Below are 25,560 nucleotides of genomic sequence, written 5' to 3'. Positions count from 1 at the left end.
TCATCAGAAGCGGCTGATCTTCATACGATAAAACATGACTGTAGGCGCGCACACACACACACACACACACACACACACACACACACACACACACACACACACACACTTACACACACACACACACACTTACACACACACACTTATATCTCACCAAAAGGGTGGGAGTCTTAAGATCTGTGAAATGTATAGGTGTGTGTCCAGCTTACTCCCCCACGTTAGAGCTACAGTGGTACAAATAACACAACAGTTGGTCACTACTACAGCTAAGCAAGTATAGTGTCAAATAACCCAAAAAATCAGTGCTGGAAAGGCTGTGGGAGGAAGTAGTCCTGCGGTTTGCATTTTGTAATCTATTTTATAGTTTATACCATTGCATAAGTGATAGTTGTGAGTCAGTGGTATGAGGTCTGTAACTTAAGTCCCACTTTCGTTCTTTGGCATTATGCACTATATCTTTGTGTCTCAATGCTCTGAAAAACTGTATACTAACATCCTGCAGAGATGGAGAGGGATTGTATCGCCCCTAATTTAAAATCCTGTATATATTTCTACAAGTTGAATAAATGAGCTTTAGAGGCACGTTGCACACACTAATACATGTAGTTACAGTCAGGGAGGCCAATCCCGGGATCGGGATCGGCGGGATCCTGGGATTTGGGCCCAAAAATGCCGGGATTTGAATCCCGGGATTGGAGCCTCCAATACCGGGATTCACGGGATTAGAGTTCGCATGCGCAGTTTTGCCGGACAGCGCTGAGCACTATAGCTCAGCGCTGCCCGGCTGTCAGCAATGTAGTTACATCAGCTATGGACACACACATACTGACCGCGCTGGCGGCATTTCAAATGTAGCACCGGTCGTCAGCCAATCAGGGAAGCGGCAGCAGCCGCGGTCCCTGATTGGCTGCTGGACTGCCAGTTCTGACTGGCTGGCGGCCAGCGCTACGTTTGAAATGCTGCCAGCGCGGTCAGTGTGTGTGTGTCCATGGCTGGTGCCCGCGGCCCGCCCTATCTTCGCTACCTACACCCACACTCTCTGCTCCTGACATCCTCCCTCTGCTCGCTACACCCACCAGCACCTTCCCTTCCTGTACCTTACATGCTCACTACACACCCACCCTCCCGCTGCTCCCTACACCCACTCTCCCGCTGCTCCCTACACCCACCCTCCCTTCCTGTTCCTTACATGCTCCCTACACCCACCCTTCCTTGCTCCCTATATCCACCCTGCCTTGCTGCCCTCCACATATTCTTTCCCTGCTCCCTACACTGATCCCTACTGCAATACCGGAAAAAATGCCCCGGGATTGGCCTCCCTAGTTAGTCTGTGATTGGTGTGCATTGTACAGTATAATGAAGAAACACAAAGTCCCAGCCAACCAGCTGCTGTCATTTATAAAACATACAGATGTAACACGGCAGTGATGGTGCCCATACACTTGTGAGATAATCGGTGCTAACCTTCGATTTCGACCTCATCTGTGAGAGAAATGGAAGGATTGTATGCACATTTTAGGTACCTTGAGAAGCGATGCGCGGGCACGCCGTTCGAATGTCGTGTCTCAAGATAGTATGTGCTGCACTTAATATCTCTCGCATCGCAGTGCGATCGCATGTGGTTTTAAAACCACAAGAGATAGATTGCACTGCGATGTGCGATGGGCACCCGCCAGGAGCGTCCCACTCGGCGGTGACGTGCCGATCACGTGATTACTATGCGATCTATCGCATGGTAATCACTTTGGCAGTTCAGGTTCGATTTCATCGCACCTGAACTGCCTGTGCGATGCCCCGTGATTTCGCGTTGCAGGGCATCGCACAAGTGTATGGGCACCATTAGGAGCTGGTTGGTTGGTACATTATCACTCTCCAAGGCTTGATAAATCTGGGCATAGTATGATTGGGAATAGACCCCGTTTCGAATTTGTCATATGGGCAACCTCTCCACTTAAAAACAATCCACACATACATTGTTTTTTCTGGGTAGGCCAATCACAATGCTCCCCACACACATCCTATTGCTCCCCTTATGAATTATTCACATTGTTCCCCCCCATAAATCCATAAATTCTTATTCTCCCCACATAAATCCTATTGAAATCCTATTGTTCCCCACATGAGAAATAAAATAACAAATATTATCATCAGCTGTCCTCCTCCCTGTCACTCAGTGGTGGGGGTTGTTCATAGTGGAGTTCTGCGAATACTGAGCAGCGGGCGGTTGGGCAGGTGTGGCTGTAGGTGGGAAGGAAAGCTGTGTATACAGGCGGGAACTGGAAGATGTGTATGCAGGTGGGTGGGCTGGCTGGGTGGTGAGACGTGGCGGCTGTGACCTATGATATCACATCGTTTTCAACGGATAGGTCATGGCCGGAGCACGACTGATCCTCTAAGAAGAGCCCAGGCCAACAGTTCACTCTGAAGGTGCAGGAAGCTGCTCTGGCTCCGCGGCACACCTTGCAGCTGGTCGTAGCACACTGGTTGAAAAAGCCTGCCCTATAGGATGCTGGGGTCCACATTAGTACCATGGGGAGACTGGTCCACCAGGAGCCATTGGCACTTTTAAGAGTTTGAGTGTGGGCTGGCTCCTCCCTCTATGCCCCTCCCACCAGACTCGGTTTAGAAAATGTGCCCGGAGGAGCCGGTCACAGCTAGGGGAGCTCTCCAGAGTTTTCTTGGTAAAGTTTATTTTTAGAGTTTATTATTTTACAGGGAGGCTGCTGGCAAAAGCCTCCCTGCAGCGAGGGACTGAGGGGGGGAGCAGTGTCCGCCCTGCGGGGTCTGAGCCACTGTCTCTGCTGACTGGACACTGAGCTCCAGAGGGGACAGATCGTTCCTCGCCGCAGGGGATCGCTCACCCCAGCAGCATGCCGCCACCCCCTTACAGAGCTGAAGATTGTGGCGAGTGAGTCACCGACCCCCCTAACAAGCGTGGGGCCGGTGTGAAGTTGGCGGCATCAGGGTAGGAGTACAGTGTTAACTGCGCTCCAGGAGGCTCTGCGGTACATAGTGTGGTGCTGTGAGGGGCGCCCTGAGCCAGCGCCTACACCCTACACTGGTCACACAGCCTGTCTTGGTCCCTGGATCTCAGCCAGCATCAATCCTCAGGCCAGTATTATCCTATGAAGAGCGGGAAGACTGCACCATTTTGGGGGCGGAGCTTCTCCTCAGAGCGGACCCAGCAGCGTTCAGCGCCATTTTCCTGCCTGCACAGTGCTCTCAGTGAAGAGCAAGTCCCTCCACAGCAACTCCAGCTATCTATCACGGTACCAGGGGGTTGTAGAAGGGGGGGGGGTGAGGCTGCAAAACGACTGTGTAACCTATTAAGGTACACAGTCAGCGCTGATAAGGAGTCTCCCTTTATATCAATAGCGCTGTGTGTGGGTTGGCTTCAATCTCTGTGTCTCTCTTGCCATTCTTGGGGGTGAAGCTCTGTTTGCCCTCCCCTGTGTGTGTGTGGAGTGTTTGTGGTCTCCATTAAGCAATGTCCAGGGACTCTGTGTCATATGCTGCAGAGGATATGTCCTGTCAGGATGATCCCATTGCATGTAATCAGGATTGCACTGGTTTAGCACAGATTCCAGCAAGGGAGCCTGAGTGGTTATCCTCTATCAAATCTATGATTTCTCAGATTTCAAATAGGGTTGAACAAAATGAATCTACAACTCAGGCTTTACAGAACTCTATGGCAGTATGGCCCAGTTCTGGTACATCAGGGCTCCCCGCTGTATATTCACATAAACGTGCTCTTGCTCAGATCATGCAGGATGATACAGACTCCGATACTACAGACGGTGACGGGGATGTGTTGCAGGGGGCAGCATCGCTTGCAAAAGGGGTGCAGTTGATGATAGAGGCTATTAGGGATGTGTTGAATATTGCGGATACAACACCCGAGCAGGTTGAGGAGGCTTACTTCACTGAAAATAAGAAAGCCTCGCTAACCTTCCCTGCGTCCAAAGAATTAAATGCTATATTAGAAAAGGCTTGGGAAAACACAGATAAAAAATTCCAGATACCTAAAAGGGTTCTAGTAGCGTTTCCTTTCCCGACAGAGGATAGGAAAAAATGGGAAAACCCGCCTATTGTTGACGTGTCCGTATCCAGACTCTCAAAAAAGGTGGTTTTACATGTCCCAGGATTTACCGCCTTAAAAGAGCCAGCTGATCGTAAAATTGATAATACGCTCAAATCCATGTACACGGCTTCCGGGGCAGTACTATGTCCCACTATTGCCAGTGATTGGATTGCCAAAGCTATAGTAAAGTGGTCAGGCACGTTACTTGAGGACTTGGATACTATGGAAAAATGTGACATTCCGGATTCGGCAGGATTTCTGGTAGAATCCATGAAGGACCTGGATTCCATGGCTGCGGGGATTACCTCCATGTCAGTATCAGCTCGTCGAGGGCTGTGGTTGCGCCAGTGGTCTGCTGACGCGGAATCCAGGAGAAGTGTGGAGACCCTACCTTACACAGGTCAGGCTCTCTTTGTGGAAGTGTTAGATGCGTGGATCTCCACGGCTACGGCTGGTAAGTCACCCTTTCTTCCCTCAGCTACACCTGCTTCGAAGAAACCCTTTTCTTCAGTTACGTCACAGTCCTTTCGGTCTAACAAGCCCAGAAAGGCGAAGCCGTCCAACACCTTCTTTTGGGGAGGTTGGCCCAAGTTCAAGAAACCTGCTGCTGCAGGTTCACAGGAACAGAAACCTGCTTCAGGTATACCAAAGTCCTCCTCATGACGGTGGACTGCACGCCTCGGCGGTTGCTGCGTTTCCAAGCTAGGTTAGCTTGATGTGCCTTGTATGTGTGAGCTGGTATGAATCTCGCCACTCCCTGTGTTAAATCCTTCTCTCAAAGATGTCCGTCTCCTCGGGCACAGTTTCTAGACTGAGTCTAGTAGGAGGGGCATAGAGGGAGGAGCCAGCCCACACTCTAAAACTCTTAAAGTGCCTAATGCTCCTGGTGGACCAGACTATACCCCATGGTACTAATGTGGACCCCAGCATCCTCTACGGACTATGAGAAAAGGATTTACCGGTAGGTAACCAAAATCCTACTTTTACCACTGATTGGCGCTGCTGGGCTCCTGTTTATGGATGATTGTAGGGCATTGGTGAGTGCTGCAGGTGTGCCCAGATTATTACATGTGCACGTTTAAAAAAGCAAAACTGAATATAGAGCCATCTTTCTAGGACAACATTGCACAATAAGGAAGGGAGACCTGAGGAAACCACAAACCGTGCAGCAGTTCCTGAATTTGGGACATTGTTGCACTTACTGTATTAAACTTTGAACAATATATTTGTTGTTTTGAGTTTTGGTTTGCTCACATGTGCACGTCTGTGCCAGCAAAATTCTAAAGGGAAATCTATATGAACAAAAGACTGCACAGATACAGACGGGCTTTACCCACAGACAGGCTAAACTGAATCTAGTTCTACTTGTATTTTCTCTTTAGCTATTTGTAGTGTTTGTTTTATAGGATACAATACACAGTGGCACTACAGGGTGTAGCTAAAATACCTTTTATAAAGCAAAGGTTTACATGAAAATAGTTTTTTTGTTTTGCTTTTTACATTTTGGTATTAAGGGGTGCTTCTCTCCCTGTATATTGTAACCACTTTCTGTAACTCGTCAGCATCGCTGAGATATAAAGCACTTCTTTGTGCTACTGATTTGATAGGCTTCATTCTCATTAATATCTCAGAAGTGCAAAGCGCTGTGCACACTTCAAATACAAAGGAAAAGCATTTTATTTTATTTTTTTGTACAAACTATAGATATGATTCTGAGTCACATGCAGCATTGTCTATTGGCGGTCATCATCTGTGACTTTATGCAAATACAGCCACTCTCTGCGTCTGGGTTCTACTACATTATGTCGGCGCTCGGGATCCCGGCGGCCAGCATACCAGTTCCGGGATACCGACCGGCAGCGGGGTGAGCGCAAAAGAGCCCCTTGCGGGCTAGCTGCACTTGCCACGCTGCGGGCACTGTGGCACGCTACACGCTATTTGTTCTCCCGCCAGGGGTGTCGTGGATCCCCCAAGAGGGAGAATAGCTGTCGGGATCCCGGCGCCGGTATGCAGAGCGCCGGGATCCCGACAGCCGGCATATGAAATGCCTCCCCTGCGTCTGTACACACAGTAATACAGCCTGGTGCGTCATTAGACGCCACCGTCAGCTGCACCATCAAAAACTGCTCCAGCCCTATTGCATGTGCAGTTACCCCATCTGACTATGGCCTCCTCTGCCTGTGGTTATGCGTCTGTTTATGCAACGCTTTTACTGACATGTGAATCAGGCCCTTTTATGCTTGATTAAGGATTAATACTTGTCTGCTCTACCATGACACCTCTGGAAGTGCAGTTCACTCTCCCGCATCCCACCTGTTTCCTAGTAAAATGGGAAGAAGTGGGGGTGGTGACACGATCCTCTGCCAGTCATGCAGAGATTGGTCCTCTCCCGTGTGCAGGATGCTGAGATCTGTAGCACAGCGGTGGGGCTATGATGACATGATTTGCTGTGCCCACCCCCTGATTCTGGCTGTCTGCATCTCCCCTACAGGGGATCCCGAACCCAGTCATCTTTTTCTCCTACAGTATTAAATAGTTCGGCTATGTGCCGTCAGTACAGCTGATCACTGCTAGTTCGTCTTCCTCTGTTCTAGGAAATGTGTATTGCAACATCAGCTGAAAATCTCTTTCCATTTCTACTTCCTTATGATGCACTCAGTGCTTTCTGTATTTGATTCACTCAAATGTTTGGTATGTCGTTGTCTTTGTATTGTCAACCTTCATTGTTTGATTTTGTTTTAGGTTTGTCTGTGCTTGGAACACTGACAATTTTCCTTCTCAAGGCCTTGACCCCTTGATCTAGCACAACTCCTGTGACGTACAGCTCTCTGCTGAAAGTTGTTGGGCAATTTATGTACAGAGGCATGTATCTCTGATCAGGGCCAGATTAAGGTACACGGGCCTTTGGGGGGAAGGGGGGGGGGCACCTTGCTGCCCTGGGTAACAAGAATCCTAGTTTCAGCCCTGGTCATGTGGACAATGCTAGTGCTGTGTGGGTGTGGCCAGGGTCATGTGGACCATGCTAGTGCTGTGTGGGTGTAGCCAGTGTCATGTGGACAATGCTAGTGTTTGGTTATTTCAATTCTTTATTTATTTTTATTTATTTTTTTTGTCAAATTAAAAATTAACTTTCCTCTTAATGTTCCTGTGTCCTTGTTTAATGAGGTCATGAGTCCTGCACAGCAATAAAGCTGTCCTCTTGTGTAATATGTAATAGGGCACAAATAATTATATGTGTGTGCATATAAAGTGGTCTCCAAGAAGCCTGTCATTTGTGTGTTGTCAGCACTCAACCGACAAAGCACTTCTCACTTCCAGCCTCATCTAGTGACACACACCGCCTTGGTTATATCCCAGTGGCTGTGGCAGGAGACACATTTGTACTAAGACCTGTAGACTGACTGCCTGCTGGACACAAGAAGAAGTGCACCTTAGCATCACTACAAGTGATTATGTGACTCTTGTTGAATTGGCGATCAACTACTCACGTGTTATCGGGGGCTAGAGAGATGGAAAACCTGGCAGGATTGGTGTGCAGGATCATTAGGATTGGTGAAGCCATAGAGAGGGATTGCTAAATCAGTGAATCTCGGGGCTCTATATGAAATAGAGAAAAGTCTGACACTGCAGTGGACGTGAGCCGGTATATAGAAGTATGCAATAATTCAACCTTCCCTACTGCTTCAGTTGTGACAATATCAAATCTCATTTACTTACATTTTCCAACCTCCTCTTCTAAACTTCACTCTAACACCCCTTTTAGACGGAATGAGGTGGGATGCACCCAGGAGCCTGACACGGGTGCTTCCTGGCTGCAACATGCATCAGGCCCCTTGCCGCCGTTGTTTCCAACCTGGCATATTGCATATCACATGATCTCCAAGTGCCGCCTGTCCACACAACAGCTCGCGTCGACACGGCATCCCGTTTACGCAGCACAGCGAGCCAGGTTGAACCCGTGTTCAACCCTGCAAGCTACCGGAGTTGGAATACCGGGTCACTCAACCCAGATTATTCCAACTGGGCCCTTTTACACCACACAGCAACATGGGTTATGCGCGCTCATGTGCAATAACCCGTGTTCAAAGCTTGCGGTGTAAAAAGGGTATACTATGGGAGAGATATAATAAAACCGGCTATACTGTTAGTGGAGATCACCCATTGCAACCAGTCAGGAACTAACTAACGGTCATTTTATAGACTGTGCAAGATAAAAAGAGAACTAACATGTAAGGCTCCTAACACACACACAAATAAATCATACTTTTACTAGTCTGTAAAGCATATAAATGTACAGGGATTAGTTTAACTTTTCCAGAGCCCCCATGCTCTCATTGTTTGGACACTGCCTGCGCTATATACTCAGGTTCACTACAAGTGAACAGTGTAGGACGCTATCACCCCACCTGACTTCAAGAACAAGCATACTACCTCGTATCAAATGTAATCTTTTTATCCTTATGATATTGTGCCAGAGGCACTAGTCCAAATCATGTCATGTAGATGTATACATGGTCGATATGAGAGGGGGACGTATTGGCGCTGATACCACTTGCCCCCGATGATTTACTGTGCAGGTGTGCGCTACATGACAAAGGAGTTGTGCGCCCCTGTCTGTGTCTGCGCTGCTGTGTAGAAGATATGCAGGGCAATGTATGAATGGTTACGCTGACCGTTCGGACACCTGCAGCTATCTATTTCGACAGCTGCAGGTGTTGTTGCCCTATTTCCACAGCAGGAATAGCGCTGTCCCTGGTTGCGGAGGCTGCCGGCTTCGGGTTGCACAGGAGATCTCGTGATGATAGGGAGATTTTGAGCATGCCCAGAGGAGCTGGCCGGAAGAAAGACACAGCACATTAGCACTAGGCTGAAGCATTGTGCACTTTAGCAGGGATCGCTGGAGGGGGGAGTTTTCACTCCCCTGCTCCAGCAGACAAGATGTTAATACATGTTGTCGGGGTAGCTTCCTGCTTCACCTCAGTAAAGAGGCATAGCAGGAAGCGTTATACTAGCACGATACAGTCTGTAACATGACAGGAGCTGATTAGCTGCTACTCTATCTCTCTCCAAGGCATAGTAGTACTACAACCTCTCTGCATTTTTTACATTTCAAATATTCCTGTAATAAATGGTAAGAATACTTTGTTCACTTTTAGGAAAGAGAAATTTCCAAGGAAAAATCTTTTAAAACCTGGAACAGTCCCAGGAAATTGGGGACAATTGGGAACTAAGCAATATGCTACCACGTCTCCTAATCCATGTAATTTTCTACTACAAACACTAGATGGAGCCAAAAGCTGTAGATTTATACATAGGGGTATAGGTCATTAGGTCGACAGTCATTAGGTCAACCACTATTGGTCGACATGCATTAGATCGACGTGGTCATTAGGTTGACGTGAACAAGGTCGACATTAGTTTTTTACTTTTTTTTGTCGTTTTCTTCGTAAAGAGACTGGGAACCACAATTAATGCAGTGTCCCCTCGCATGGCTCACTTCGCTCGCCATGCTTTGGGCAAGGTGCCTCGCTGCCCTCGGCACAGGTTACTATTCCCAATCATAGTCCACGTGGATTGTAAAGTATGAAAAAGTAAAAAAAAAATTGAAAAACACATGTTGACCGTTTTCCATGTCGACCTAATGCATGTTGAACAATAGTGGTCAACCTGAATGACTGTCGACCTAAGTGTGGTCGATCTAATGACAGTATCCCATACATAGAGCCCCAGTGGTCGGGTTTTTGGCATGGATTGTTGTCATATGTAATACTGATGTTCTCTCTATATAGCGCAGCTTCCCTCCCCCCCCCCCCCCCCCCCCCCCCAAATCAAGCGATTGGAGGATTTGAGGGCAGATAGAAGGCGGGGGAATGAAGTTACAGACCAAATGGCAATGATACCACGCATACCCTAACCCCTCGATTGGCTTTTTGTGGGCAGTGAGGTTAAAAAGATACACACAGAGAGAAGAGACAGGACTTTCTTGTCTGGCGCACTCTTGAAAGAAAAATAAATCCAATAACTACATATGAGTTGATAATGTGGGAAAATCTAAGACGTAACTTTTAATTAAACAATTAAGATATAGTCTCCTTAGAAATAGTAAAAAATGAACTGATAAATATCAATATGTGTGTTCATGTGGCAGGGATAGCGGTCGTGGTGGTACTATCAATGTGGTCCTAAATTGGACTCAGATCAGCGTGCTTCAATAATTCTGGTCCTAAATTGGACTGTTAAGCGCACCTTATATTCCTTTTGAAAGCATGCAGTGCTTGTTCTAAAATGATAGCAGAAAATCACTCAGTCACAAATCCGAGATATGATTGCGACCTCTGGGTAATAGTTCTGAACAAACTAAATAAAAAATGTGTGAACCTCATTCAGATCACAAACATCAGAAAAACATATCAGGCCACAATAAGTCATAGCTCATGTCATTCTCTGTGGGTACAGTGGGGTTTGAATGTTTGGGCACCCCAGGCAAAAATTCATTTTAATGTGCAAAAAGAAGCCAAGGAAAGATGGAATAATCTCCAAAAGGCACCAAATTACATATTAGACATTCTTATAACATGTCAAAAAAAGTTTGATTTTATTTCCATCATTTACACTATCAAAATAACAGAAAACAAAAAATGGCGTCTGCAAAAGTTTGGGCACCCTGCAGAGTTAATAACTTGTACTGCCCCCTTTGGACAGCTGAGACCTGGCAGTGTCATGGATTGTTCTCAATCATCGTCTGGAAAGACCAGGTGATGTTAATCTCAAAGGTTTTAAAATCCCAGACTCCTCTGACCTTGCTCCAACAATCAGCACCATGGGTTCCTCTAAGCAGTTGTGTAGAACACTGAAACTGAGAATAGTTGACGCTCACAAAGCAGGAGAAGGCTATAAGAAGATAGCAAAGCGTTATCAGATGCCCATATCCTCTGTTCGGAATGTAATTAAGAAATGGCTGCCATCAGGAACAGTGGAAGTTAAAGCAAGATCTGGAAGACCAAGAAAAATATCAGACAGAACAGCTCGCAGGATTGTGAGAAAAGCAAGTCAAAATCCAAGTTTGACTGCACGATCCCTCCAGGAAGACCTGGCAGACACTGGAGTTGTGGTATGCTATTCCACTATAAAGAGATACTTGTACAAATATGGTCTTCATGGAAGAGTCATCAGAAGAAAACCTCTTCTACGTCCTCACCACAAAAATCAGCTTTTGAAGTTTGCAAATCAACATATAGACAAGCCTGATGCATTTTGGAATAAAGTTCTGTGGACCGATGAGGTTAAAATAGAACTTTTTGGCCGGAATGAGCAAAAGTACGTTTGGAGAAGGAAGGGCACAGAATTTAATGAAAAGAAACTCTGTCCAACTGTTAAGCATGGGGGTGGATCAATCATGCTTTGGGGTTGGGTTGTATTGCAGCCAGTGGCACAGGGAACATTTCACGAGTAGAAGGAAAAAGGGATTCAATAAGATTCCAGCAAATTTTGGACGCTAACTTGATGCCATCTGTGAAAAAGCTGAAGTTAAAGAGAGGCTGGCTTCTACAAATGGATAATGATCCTAAACACACCTCAAAATCCAATGTGGATTACATCAAGAGGCGTAAACTGAAGGTTTTGCCATGACCTTCACAATCTCCTGACCTCAACATAATTTAAAATCTATGGATAGACCTTAAAAGAGCAGTGTGTCACAGACAGCCCAGGAATCTCAAAGAACTGGAAGACTTTTGTAAGGAAGAATGGGCGAAGATACCTCAAAAAAGAACTGAAAGACTCTTGGCTGGCTACAAAAAGCGTTTACAAGCTGTGATACTTGCCAAAGGGGGCAGTACAAGGTATTAACTCTGCAGGGTGCCCAAACTTTTGCAGACGCCATTTTTTGTTTTCTGTTCTTTTGAAAGTGTAAATGATGGAAATAAAATCAAACTTTTTTTGACATGTTATAAGAAGGTCTAATCTGTAATTTGATGCCTTTTTGGAGATTTTTCCATCTTTCCTTGGCTTCTTTTTGCACATTAAAATTAATTTTTGCCTGGGATGCCCAAACTTTCAATCCCCACTGTATAGGTGATATGGTTAGACACTGGTTGCCATAGGTTGGCTGGCATAAGAGAAAATAAAGATGAATCTGCTGCCAATTTGAGACCAGAGTGTCCCCAATACTCTGACCTACTGCACCGGGTATTCCCAGGTGGTCTCCCACCAGGTACTGGCTTGGCCCTATACTGTATAGCTTCCAAGATCAGACGAGATTGGTCACATGCAGTATGGTGTGGTAGTAGGTCATTGGAGTTCCTGTTACCTTGTCTCCAGAATCATTGATGAGAGTTCACGCAAATAAATATTGTGTGTCAGAGTAATCCAGTGATGGGAGGTGATACAGGTGGGATCTGCTGTTGATGTTAGGCAGTGGATATGAACCTACAGTACCAGTTAAAAAAACTGCCATAGGGTAGACTGTTCCACTGGATCATCGGTGAGAGTCCCAGAGTTAACAGAGGAAAGTGGTGTGGGGAACACTGGGTTAAAGATGCCGTTATGCTGGTAAAAAATCATACAATAATTCCCAGATTGTGTGGCAATGAGGTGTCAGAAATATAAAACAGAGAGTACATGTCACAAATCTCATACACTGATGTGTGATAAACCAATATGCTGCAGTACATTCACAGGTGTATGTCTAGTTTAATAGGATTGTATTATCCCATCAGTCTCCTGTTGGGAAAGGCATGTATCAACACACATATAGTACACAGGGAATTTTTAACTGAACCTGTACAAGTTAAGGAAACATTGCCCTGCGAAAGGGTATAAGTTGCACATATAGGATACAGTCACTATATACAAGCGGTGTGAGAGGACATATAGTAGAGTCAGCTGAAAATTTCACTGGCCTAAAGAATTCAGAGTCTGTACATTATTGACCATAGCCCAGCGCCGCTGTCTGTGTACACGTGCATGACATGAATTACATTAGTGGTGTGCAGTAAAGCTCCCATGGCCGCGGGTGTAACATCTGTCTGTGCAGTACTAACGACAGTAGTGGCCAGACGCAGCTCCCACCGCTCCGTGTTAGAGCGGAGTTACAGTTCCTGTGCAAGTGAGACTGGGTTGTCAGGATGATCGTAGGAGGATGCGTTCTGGAGGCCACGCTGTCACTGCCACTGCCTGTGTGCTGCAGGGGATCCGGTCTGAAGATCGACAGTATCTAGGTCGACAATGTTTAGGTCGACCACTATAGGTCGACAGTCACTAGGTCGACAGGGTTTCTAGGTCGACAGGGTTTCTAGGTCGACATGTGCTAGGTCGACATGTGCTAGGTCGACAGGTCTAAAGGTCGACATGAGTTTTTAAAAAAAAATTCTTTTTTTGAATTTTTTCATACTTAACGATCCACGTGGACTACGATTGGAACGGTAAAGTGTGCCAAGCGGTAGCGGAGCGAAGGCACCATGCCCGAAGCATGGCGAGCGAAGCGGTGCACTAATTTGGGATCCCGGTCACTCTACGACGAAAACGACACCAAAAAAAAAACCTCATGTCGACCTTTAGACCTGTCGACCTAGCACATGTCGACCTAGAAACCCTGTCGACCTTCCATCCATGTCGACCTAGTGACTGTCGACCTAAACATTGTCGACCTAGATACTGTCGATTTGATGAACCACACCCGTGCTGCAGGACTCGCTCCGGGAAGAATCGTTTCACCCGTGCAGTCCAGGCTTGATCACTAAAAAGATCATTTATAAACAATTGATTGTAGAGAGCAAGCCCTAATTAGAAATTCTAGATATTTTCTATATTCGCTCTTAATTATCTCTATTGGTAAGATTTTCATTACCTTTTGCCTTCTCTCTTTCAGGTGCCAACATGATTCGTCTTTACTTTCTCTGTGTCTTCTCTACAGTCTTCATTGCACAAGGTATGTGGGGATAACACAAAGTAGATCTTATATTTTGGCACTTCTGTAAAATAAGAATGCTTCACGGAGAGATTGATATGTATTTAATTTTTCTCTAACGTCCTAGTGGATGCTGGGGACTCCGAAAGGACCATGGGGAATAGCGGCTCCGCAGGAGACTGGGCACAAAGTAAAAGCTTTAGGACTAGCTGGTGTGCACTGGCTCCTCCCCCTATGACCCTCCTCCAAGCCTCAGTTAGATTTTGTGCCCGAACGAGAAGGGTGCAATCTAGGTGGCTCTCCTGAGCTGCTTAGAGTAAAAGTTTAAATAGGTTTTTTATTTTCAGTGAGACCTGCTGGCAACAGGCTCACTGCATCGAGGGACTTAGGGGAGAGAAACGAACTCACCTGCGTGCAGAGTGGATTGGGTTTCTTAGGCTACTGGACATTAGCTCCAGAGGGACGATCACAGGCCCAGCCATGGATGGGTCCCGGAGCCGCGCCGCCGGCCCCCTTACAGATGCTGAAGCAAGAAGAGGTCCATAAATCGGCGGCAGAAGACTTTCCTGTCTTCATAAGGTAGCGCACAGCACTGCAGCTGTGCGCCATTGCTCTCAGCACACTTCACACTCCGGTCACTGAGGGTGCAGGACGCTGGGGGGGGGCGTCCTGGGAAGCAATGAATTTACCTTAGTTGGCGAAAAATACATCACATATAGCTCCTGGGCTATATGGATGTATTTAACCCCTGCCAGTTTTCCAGTAAAAAGCGGGAGAAGAGCCCGCCGTGAAGGGGGCGGGGCCTATCTCCTCAGCACACAGCGCCATTTTTCCCACACAGCTCCGCTGGTAGGAAGGCTCCCAGAATCTCCCCTGCATCCTGCAACTACAGAAACAGGGTAAAAAAGAGAGGGGGGCACTTATTTGGCAAAATAACAGATATAAGCAGCTATAAGGGATAGACACTTATTGTAAGGTTGTCCCTATACATATATAGCGCTCTGGTGTGTGCTGGCAAACTCTCCCTCTGTCTCCCTAAAGGGCTAAGTGGGTCCTGTCCTCTATCAGAGCATTCCCTGTGTGTGTGCTGGGTGTCGGTACGTGTGTGTCGACATGTATGAGGAGGAAAATGATGTGGAGGCGGAGCAGAGTGTCTGTAACAGTGATGTCACCCCCTAGGGGGTCGACACCTGAGTGGATGTACTGTTGAAAATTACGTGACAGTGTCGGCTCTATATAAAAAAAAAAAAAACAGTGGTTGACATGAGACAGCCGGCTACTCAGCTTGTGCCTGTCCAGACGTCTCATAGGCCGTCAGGCAGATGGCAGATACAGACGCCGACACGGATACTGACTCCTGTGTCGACGGTGAAGAGACAACCGTGATTTCCAGTAGGGCCACACGTTACATGATTGAAACAATGGAAAATGTTTTATACATTTCTGATAATACGAGTACCACCAAAAAAGGGGTATTATGTTCGGTGAGGGAAAAACTACCTGTAGTTTTCCTGAATCTGAGAAATAAAATGTGTGATGATGCGTGGGTTTCCCCCCGATAACAATTAATAATTTCTTAAAAAGTATTGGCTGCATACCCTTTCCCGCCAGAGGTTAGGATGCATTGGGAAACACCCCCTAGGGGGGATAAGGCGCTCACACGCTTGTAAGAACAAGGGCTCTACCCTCTCATGAGATGGCCGCCCTTAAGGATCCTGCTGATAGAAAGCAGGAGGGTATCCAAAAAAAGGTATTTACACACATACTGGTGTTATACTGCGACCAGCTATCGCCTCAGCCTGGAGGTGCAGTGCTGGGTTGGCATGGTCGGATTCCCTGACTGGAAATATTGATATCCTAGATAAGGATAGTATATTATTGCCTATAGAGCATTTAAAAGATGCATTTCTATATATGCATGATGCACAGCGGAATAATTGCCGACTGGCATCAAGTATAAGTGCGTTGTCCAATTCTACCAGTAAAATGGTCAGGTGATGCGGATTCCAAACGTCATTTGGAAGTATTGCCTTTGAAAGGGGACATTTGGGGTCGGTCTTTTAGACCTGGTGGCCACGGCAACAGCTGGGAAATCCACGTTTGTACCCCAGGTCGCCTCTCAAAATAAGACGCCGTATTATCAGGCGCAGTCCTTTGTTGGCAAGCGGACAAAAGGTTCCTCTTTTCTGCTCGTGACAGAGGGAGAGGAAAAAGGCTGCAGAGATCAGCCAGTTCCCAGGAACAGAAACCCTTTCCAGCCTCTGCCAAGCCCTCAGTATGACGCTAGGGCTTTACAAGCTCAGGCACGGTGGGGGCCCGTTCTCAATGAATTTCAGTGCGCAGTGGGCTCACTCGCAAGTAGACCCCTGGATCCTTCAGGTAATATCTCAGGGGTACATATTGGAATTCGAGACGTCTCCCCCTCGCCGTTTCCAAAAGTCGACTTTACCGACGTCTCCCTCGGACAGGGAGGCAGTTTTGGAAGCCATTCACAAGCTGTATTCCCAGCAGGTGATAATCAAGGTACCCCTCCTGCAACAGGGAACGGGGTATTATTCCACACTATTGTGGTACCGAAGCCAGACGGCTCGGTGAGACCGATTCTAAAATCTTTGAACACTTACTTACTTAGAGGTTCAAATTCAAGATTGAGTCACTCAGAGCAGTGATTGCGAACCTGGAAGAAGGGGACTACATGATGTCTCGGGACATCAAGGATGCTTACCTTCATGTCAAAATTTACCCTTCTCACCAAGGGTACCTCAGGTTTATGGTACAGAACTGTCACTATCAGTTCAGACGCTGCCGTATGGATGGTCCACGGCACCCCGGGTCTTTACCAAGGTAATGGCCGAAATGATGATGTTCCTTCGAAGGAAGGGAATTTTAGTTATCCCTTACTTGGACGATTCCCTGATAAGGGTAAGATCCAGGGAACAGTTGGAGGTCGGTGTAGCACTATCTCAGATAGTGTTGCGGCAGCACGATTGGATTCTCAATATTCCAAAATCGCAGCTGGTTCCGTCGACGTGTCTTCTGTTCCTAGGGATGATCCTGGACACAGTCCAGAAAAAGGTGTTTCTCCCGGAGGAGAAAGCCAGGGAGTTATCCGAGCTAGTCAGGAACCTCCTCAAACCGAGCCAAGTCTCAGTGCATCAATGCACAAGGGTTCTGGGTAAAATGGGGGCTTCCTACGAAGCAATCCCATTTGGCAGATTCCACGCAAGAACTTTCCAGTGGGACCTGCTGGACAAATGGTCCGGGTCGCATCTTCAGATGCATCAGCGGATAACCCTGTCACCAAGGACAAGGGTGTCCCTCCTGTGGTGGTTGCAGAGTGCTCATCTTCTAGAGGGCCGCAGATTCGGCATTCAGGACTGGGTCCTGGTAACCACGGATGCCAGCCTGCGAGGCTGGGGAGCAGTCACACAGGGAAGGAATATCCAGGACTTATGGTCAAGCCTGGAGACATCACTTCACATAAATATCCTGAAGCTAAGGGACATTTACAATGCTCTAAGCTTAGCAAGACCTTTGCTTCAAGGACAGCCGGTGTTGATCCAGTCGGACAACATCACGGCAGTCACCCACGTAAACAGACAGGGTGGCACAAGAAGCAGAAGGGCAATGACAGAAGCTGCAAGGATTCTTCGCTGGGCGGAAAATCATGGGATAGCACTGTCAGCAGTATTCATTCCGGGAGTGGACAACTGGGAAGCAGACTTCCTCAGCACGACCTCCACCCGGGGAGAGTGGGGACTTCACCCAGAAGTCTTCCACAGGATTATAAACCGTTGGGAAAAACTCGACAGGTATTGCGCCAGGTCCAGGGACCCTCAGGCAATAGCTGTAGACGCTCTGGTAACACCGTGGGTGTACCAGTCGGGGTATGTGTTTCCTCCTCTGCCTCTCATACCCAAGGTACTGAGATTGATAAGATGGTGAGGAGTAAGCACTATATTCGTGGCTCCGGATTGGCCAAGAAGGACTTGGTAACCGGAACTTCAAGAGATGCTCACGGAGGATCCGTGGCCTCTACCTCTAAGAAGGGACCTGCTCCAGCAAGGACCCTGTCTGTTCCAAGACTAACCGCGGCTGCGTTTGACGGCATGGCGGTTGAACGCCGGATCCTGAAGGAAAAAGGGCATTCCGGATGAAGTCATCCCTATCCTGATCAAAGCCAGGAAGGATGTAACCGCAAAAACATTATCACCGCAATTGGCGAAAATATGTTGCGTGGTGCGAGGCCAGTAAGGCCCGACGGTGGAAATTCGACTGGGTCGATTCCTACATTTCCTGCAAACAGGAGTGTCTATGGGCCTGAAATTGGGGTCCATTAAGGTTCAAATTTCGGCCCTGTCAATTTTCTTCCAAAAAGAACTAGCTTCAGTCCCTGAAGTTCAGACGTTTGTAAAAGGGGTACTGCATATACAGCCTCCTTTTGTGCCTCCAGTGGCACTTGGGATCTCAATGTAGTTTTTTTTTTGGATTCCAAAAGTCACATTGGTTTGAACCACTTAAATCTGTGGAGTTAAAATATCTCACATGGAAAGTGGTCATGCTGTTGGCCCTGGCCTGGGCCAGGCGCGTGTCAGAATTGGCGGCTTTATCCTGTAAAAGCCCTTATCTGATTTTCCATTCGGACAGGGCGGAATTGAGGACTCGTCCTCAATTTCTCCCTAAGGTGTTTTCAGCATTTCACTTAAACCAACCTATTGTGGTGCCTGCGGCTACTAGGGACTTGGAGGATTCCAAGTTGCTGGACGTAGTCAGGGCCCTGAAAATATGTTTCCAGGACGGCTGGAGTCAGAAAATCTGACTCGCTGTTTATCCTGTATGCACCCAACAAGCTGGGTGCTCCTGCTTCTAAGCAGACGATTGCTCGTTGGATTTGCAGTACAATTCAGCTTGCACATTCTGTGGCAGGCCTGCCACAGCCAAAATCTGTAAAAGCCCATTCCACACGGAAAGTGGGCTCATCTTGGGCGGCTTCCCGAGGGGTCTCGGCTTTACAACTTTGCCGAGCAGCTACTTGGTCAGGGGCAAACACGTTTGCTAAATTCTACAAATTTGATACCCTGGCTGAGGAGGACCTGGAGTTCTCTCATTCGGTGCTGCAGAGTCATCCGCACTCTCCCGCCCGTTTGGGAGCTTTGGTATAATCCCCATGGTCCTTTCGGAGTCCCCAGCATCCACTAGGACGTTAGAGAAAATAAGAATTTACTTACCGATAATTCTATTTCTCATAGTCCGTAGTGGATGCTGGGCGCCCATCCCAAGTGCGGATTGTCTGCATTACTTGTACATAGTTATTGTTACAAAAATCGGGTTATTGTTGTTGTGAGCCATCTTTTCAGAGGCTCCTTCTGTTATCATGCTGTTAACTGGGTTCAGATCACAAGTTGTACGGTGTGATTGGTGTGGCTGGTATGAGTCTTACCCGGGATTGAAAATCCTTCCTTATTGTGTACGCTCGTCCGGGCACAGTACCTAACTGAGGCTTGGAGGAGGGTCATAGGGGGAGGAGCCAGTGCACACCAGATAGTCCTAAAGCTTTTACTTTGTGCCCAGTCTCCTGCGGAGCCGCTATTCCCCATGGTCCTTTCGGAGTCCCCAGCATCCACTACGGACTATGAGAAATAGAATTATCGGTAAGTAAATTCTTATTATTAAGAAGACCTGCCAATGCCTTGTTACCACCAAGTTACTCCCCTTCACCAGCAAATGGAGATGAGACAGACTTGTGTATAACTCTTCCTCATCCATTGTTGCGGATTCCCTGCTCAGGAGCAAGCACAGCTTGAAACCACGCAGTAGGTATGCGCAGACTTGACTTGCATTCATCTCTGCATCAGTCCTGTAATGTGTATGTACTGGGCTCTGTACCGGCCAGCTCTATTCATGGACCACAGCAGCAGATGTGAGGAGAGATATAGAGTGAGCCCCTGCCGACTTCTGAGAAAACCCTTCTCTTCTTTTGCTTATTGCATCATTCATAAAGCATAATGTACTGTAGCAAGGCAAGAAAATACAATATGGGATCTTGTGACAGATCACTTCACAGATCAAATGGATTCCAATTATGTTAATGTTCATGGATTTATAATCGTATATGCCATGTCCTGCAATCTATTCTATGTGTCCTCGTTATGAGGAGTTCTTGTGTCCTCATTATGAGGAGATGTTTTACAGGAGTCCTTTGTACCACAGTCAATAGATTGTTTTCTGATTGAAAAATGACAATTTAGCACTGACAGAACTGGTAGGGCGATCTGCTCTCTTCTGACTGCAGTGTAACCTCACAGTGCCAAGGGTTCATTAGACATGAAATTCCTTTTAAAGGAAACCTTTTACAGGAAACAGTGGGGCAGATGTATTAACCTGGAGAAGGCATAAGGAAGTGATAAGACAGTGATATGTGCAAGGTGATAAAGGCACCAGCCAATCAGCTCCAATGTGTAAATCAACAGTTAGGATCTGACTGGCTGGCGTGTTTACCACCTTGCACATATTACTGGTTTATCACTTCTTTATGCCTTCACCAGGTTAATACATCTTCCCCAGTGTTCTATGTACTGTGCTGCCGGGATCCCGGCGGCGGTAAACTGACCGCCGATCTACTGACCGCCGGTCAGCCATACTACACCCGTCCTAAGGATGCCCACTGTTAGACAGGAAGTGGAGGAACCATGTTTCTGCTTACAAGTACGTATTATTAGTTTCTTACATAACGCACTCTACAGTGGGAATGTAATTGGATAGGAAAGTTTATGAAGGTTATGTGGGCGGTTCTGGAATTTGATAAACTTGCCTGAAGAGGTGAGTTTTCAGGGAACACTTGAAGGTTTGGAGGCTACAGGAGAGTCTTATTGTGAGTGGGAGTGCATTCCACAGAGTTGGGTGCAGCCTGAACTACAGTGGAAAATAATAGGTTCATTTTGATGTGTGTCTGGAATTATGTCACTAAAATTATTTTCTTTATAATCCTTGGTTTAGGTGGAGCTTCAGTCAATCTGTGTGCCCATATCATTCCCCAGTTACCTGTCGTGAAGCTTCACACCAACTTCACAGCTTTCTGCATTCTGAACCAGACCTGTTTTCAGGAGCACAACTACAAGGCCAGTAGTGATGAACTGTACTGGGAAGTCTACACTCATAGAATTCCAGAGAGCCAGTATACAGTTATAAATGAGACTGTCTCTAGTGTGACGTTCGAGCCTACCCTCGATATGGGCACTACCCTCACATGCAGCATTAATGTTCATGGACAGATTAAAACCACTCTTCACGGAATCTTTATCACCTTGGGCTGTAAGTATAGCTAAAAGCTATTTCTGCATTATGTTATTTCAGTCCGTGTTATATTTTACAGACTTAAATAGAACACATGGCCTATTTCTAAGGGAAGTTTTATTTTATATATTTTTTTTAATATAGAAATGTTCAGTAAGGCAGACAAAATGGATTCCCAACCTGTTAGATGCCTGCTAAAATATAATTTATTTTAATTTTTACAAATGTTAAGTCTCGGTAATGTCACTGAATCTAGAGAATATGTAGTGTAAATATTAGCTAAGACCACAAAATGGCTGCCCCCATGTGTGTAGATGTCAGGTACTCTTTTAAGGGCTACAAGCTCTTCATACCATTTGCACAGAATATAAGATTAAATAATACTCCTATGCAGAGGTGTAGCTAGGCGCCGTAGTGCCCGAAGCAAGAGTAAGTTTTGGCACCCCCTCCCCTGTACTGACCCCCCCCCCCCCCCTTCCCAGAGATGAACCCCCACAAACTCTCAATGAGAATAATACCCTAGAACTGCCATACCAGACCTGATAATCCCACTATGTTACAATCCCTCAGGCTGCTGCGCACAACTCTCTCTGCCTCTCAGTTAATTCTGGGACAATATTTTCAAGGTTTACTGAAAATAATGTCCTATAATTGCCTGAGGGGCTGAGACAGCTGCACTGCAGCAGCCTGTGGGGCAGAGAGGTGCTTCAGCAGCCTGAGGGGCAGAGAGAAGTGATGCAGCAGCCTGAGAGGCGCTGCAGCAGCCTAAGGTGCTGCAGCTTCTAATGCAGAGAGAAGTTCTGCAGCAGCAGCTGGGGTAGCAGGAGGTGCTGCAGCATCAATGTAGAGTGAAGTGGTGCAGCAGCCAGGGCAGAGAGAGGTGCTACAGCAGCAAGGGCTGAGAAGAGGTCCTGCAGAAGCCGGGACAGAAAGAGGTGCTGCAGCAGCTAGGGCAGAGAGAGCTGTTGCAGTATCTGAAGTAGAGACATGTGATGCAGCTTCCAGGAAAGAGAGAGGTGCTGCAGCAGCAGCGGGGGCAGAGAGTGGTGTAGCAGGACAGAAGTAACCCTGCTGCACAGCTACAAGCAGACAGTGAGACATATAAAGAGGGTGGCAGAGCTCAGCATGTGCCGGCTGTCGGTGTCTCCTGCTGTCACCTCTGGCCTGACCTGCTCCCCACCTAGTCTCCTAGTCCAAGCCACTGTGAGCCCCTCTGCTTCTCCTCCTGCTGCTCTGTGACTGCCAGTACAGTGGGCCGTGGAAACGGGGGATTATGGGCTGCAGTGCGCCCTCTACCTTTTTCAGCACCCGGAGCTCGCCCTCCACTGGAACCACCCTCGCTACACCCCTGCCCCTATGTCCCGATGGATTTGTGCCCTTTGTAGTCTGATTAGCATAGAAAATAGGGCAATTCTTTGTTAAAGCTGCAAGTTATTGACCAAATCCTCTTAAACATAGAGCACAGCAAGAAGAGAATGATAAAATGGCATAACTTTTGATTACCTCTTAGCTGTGTTTTTTTTTTTTCTCAGTCTCATTTTATCACCGTTTTATTTCTCAAACTCCGCTATTGCAGACCAGATTTTAAGGATATCCATTCTTGAGCACAGGTGACTTAATTTAGTACCTCAGTCAATTTGATTTGACCATTTGGACTTCTGCATGATTGTCCCTGAAATCTGGAGTTTGGGAAACAGTGCTAGTGCATATAAATGTTAATAAATAAATTCTAAAACACATTTATGTTATTAAGATGCGTTCATTGTATTTTTCAGTACCTCCAGAAAAGCCTAGCAACCTGTCCTGTATTTGTTATAACCTAGAGAAGTTGACCTGTACATGGAACCCGGGGAGACCAACTATAATAGCCACGCAATACACTGTAAAACAAACATGGTAATGGAAATTTGGTTATAATTGCAGTTGGTTTTGATTTGGATTATTATGTGCAATCTGTGTTAACTAGGGGGTTGATGTATCAAGTAATGAAAAGAGTAGAAGTTGAGACATTTCCCCTATTAACCAACCAGCTGCTACCTATGATTTTGTATAATGTATCTATGTGATACATGCCATCTCCAAGCTGATTGGATGAGAGTGGCAAATTCTCAAAGGTATCTCTTCTCCACACTCTTCACTGCTTGATACATCAGCCTGAAATGCTTATGCAGTCTTCACACTGTTCCTTAGTGAAAACTAAGCGGAATTGTATATTGGTAACTTCTTCCTGAATAACAGTCACTTAAACACGGCACAAGCGGCCATTTTGTCATGAATTATTCATGAGAATGCAGCCAAATAATTTATTAGGACGTCTGCATACTCATATGTATTGTCTCCTCCCACAAAATGGCTGCCTTCAATGTGTGTAAGTGACATGTCCACTTTAAATAGTGTAGTCCAAAAAATCTACAGTAAAAAGATAGACAGTAAAATAGGTCAGCATGGAAAAGGTAGACAGTAGAAAAGGTCGACGGGTATAAAAGGTCAACGTAAAAGTGGTTGACTTAAGGTTGGTTTTTTTTTTTGTGTCACTTTGTATATTTCACCATATCTGATCCAAAGTAGTGGAAACGTGTACACTTGTGGGCTCACTTCGCTTGTCACGTTTCAGGTAAGGTTACTATTCCCAGTCGTAGTCAACGTGGATGGTAAATGATGAAAACTTGAATAAAAAAAAAGCACAGTCTAGCTTTTGGCCATGCCGACCATTTGGAGTCGACCTGTTGGTAGTTTATCTTTTTACTGTAGATCTATCATCCGGATAGCCACTTGAAGCAGCAGCTTGCTGAGCAGCCTTTTGTATATTCACATACTGTTCTAGAAGAAATAGTTACTATTTATTGTGTTTCATGGATAATTTGCATTCGTTTTGCACCAAGACTCCTTTGTCATACAAATGTGCTTGCTTGAAACTGAGTCGGACCCACTATGTGCTAGAAGACTAATGAGCAGGATTCAGCAGGTGATGAGTGCAGCGGTTTCCTGCTGGGGTAGAAAGTTATTAGGTAGAATCACATAACACAAATTGGGTAACTTAGGGTGTAATAGAACTGCATACAGTATATGTGAAGATGTATTAAGCCGTGGAGAAGTTGTCCATAGCATCCAATCAGCTTCAGGGTAGCATTTATCAAGTCCATTCTATAAAATGATAGACACAACCTGATTTGTTTGCTATGTGCAACTTTCTTCACAGTTTGCACTGCTTGGTACATCTGGAAGGCATAGCGTCTGATGTCTGCAGCTTGTAGTGGTATTGTATTCTGACAATGTGCAGTGGTCATGTTGTGTTAGTTAGGTGTTATGTTCTATGGGGAAGATGTATTAACCTTGAAGAGAGATAGAGTACAAGCAAATCACCTCCTAACTGTCATGTTACAGGCTAGGTTTGAAAAATGACAGTTAAGGCCCATATACACGGGAGAGATGTGTGCTGAGCGATGCGGAGGAGGATGGGGGGCCGCTCATTTCACCCAGCGGGTGAAATGAGCGACGTGCTAGATTGAGCCTGCATGCAGGCCAATCTAGCACCGGCGATAGCGATGTGCGGGGCCGCGCATCGCTATCGCTGAGAGGGGTACACACGAGTGATCTGTGCTTAAAATCTAAGCAATCTAGTCAGATTGCTTAGATTTTAAGCATGGATCTCTCCGTGAGTACCCCCCTTTAGGATCTGACTGGCTAGTGTGTTATCACCTTCCACTTTACCACTTTCATGTTTGAAAAATGACAGTTGGGAGCGGATTGGTTGGTACTATGGGGTCTATTCATGTACAAAGTGTAAACTGAATTGTTATCACTATACATCGCATCAGTTAGATGCGATATATAGCTTCCATAAGTAGCAATTCATGTATACTCGCCTCTCCGACAATGCACTGCGGAATCCAGGGGACAAGCAATGCAGTTTTGTCCAGCACACACCTCATCGAAGCTGTTGCGTCCTGCCTGCGCATGTGCCGGACTGTGTGCTCTCGGGGGTCATGGGGGCGGAGCTACCCTTTATCTCTGTCCACTTTATCACTCTCCAAGGCTTAGTACATTTGCCCCTGTCTGCATATAATAGTAATCTAGTATGATCATTACATCTAGTAGATTTCCTGCAGTACTGTGAATAGTGGCTGTTGAATTTTTGCGTGACCACATTTCAAGCAGACTTTTTCTCTTTTGGCTGATCTCTTATTAAGGGGTCTATTTATACACTTACGCATTTTTTTGTCTGGAAAGTATTGTCACATTTTTTGCTGCTTTTTGCTCTCCATGTTTGTGTGTAATTGGT

The 25,560-nt window shown here is 46.4% G+C and overlaps 1 protein-coding gene and 1 pseudogene across 3 annotated transcripts in view; one reads left to right on the top strand and one right to left on the bottom strand.

The window, feature by feature from the left end:
* IL6ST (interleukin 6 cytokine family signal transducer) overlaps nt 1–25,560 on the top strand; it is a 127,990-nt gene that overhangs the window by 29,153 nt on the left and 73,277 nt on the right. For all 3 annotated transcript variants that reach the window (XM_063962519.1, XM_063962511.1, XM_063962528.1), the window contains exons 2-4: nt 13,947–14,006; nt 20,982–21,296; nt 23,054–23,174. In XM_063962519.1, coding sequence (XP_063818589.1) covers nt 13,955–14,006; nt 20,982–21,296; nt 23,054–23,174 — 488 coding nt within the window. In that variant the 5' untranslated portion in view covers nt 13,947–13,954. The remainder of the gene's footprint in view (nt 1–13,946; nt 14,007–20,981; nt 21,297–23,053; nt 23,175–25,560) is intronic.
* Nucleotides 12,251–12,368, bottom strand: LOC134945291 (5S ribosomal RNA; annotated as a pseudogene).

Source organism: Pseudophryne corroboree, chromosome 1 (genome assembly GCF_028390025.1).
Source record: "Pseudophryne corroboree isolate aPseCor3 chromosome 1, aPseCor3.hap2, whole genome shotgun sequence".
Classification (NCBI taxonomy): Eukaryota; Metazoa; Chordata; class Amphibia; order Anura; family Myobatrachidae; genus Pseudophryne; species Pseudophryne corroboree.
Note: the sequence above shows the minus strand (reverse complement) of the source record. Positions and strands in the feature narration are given on the sequence as shown.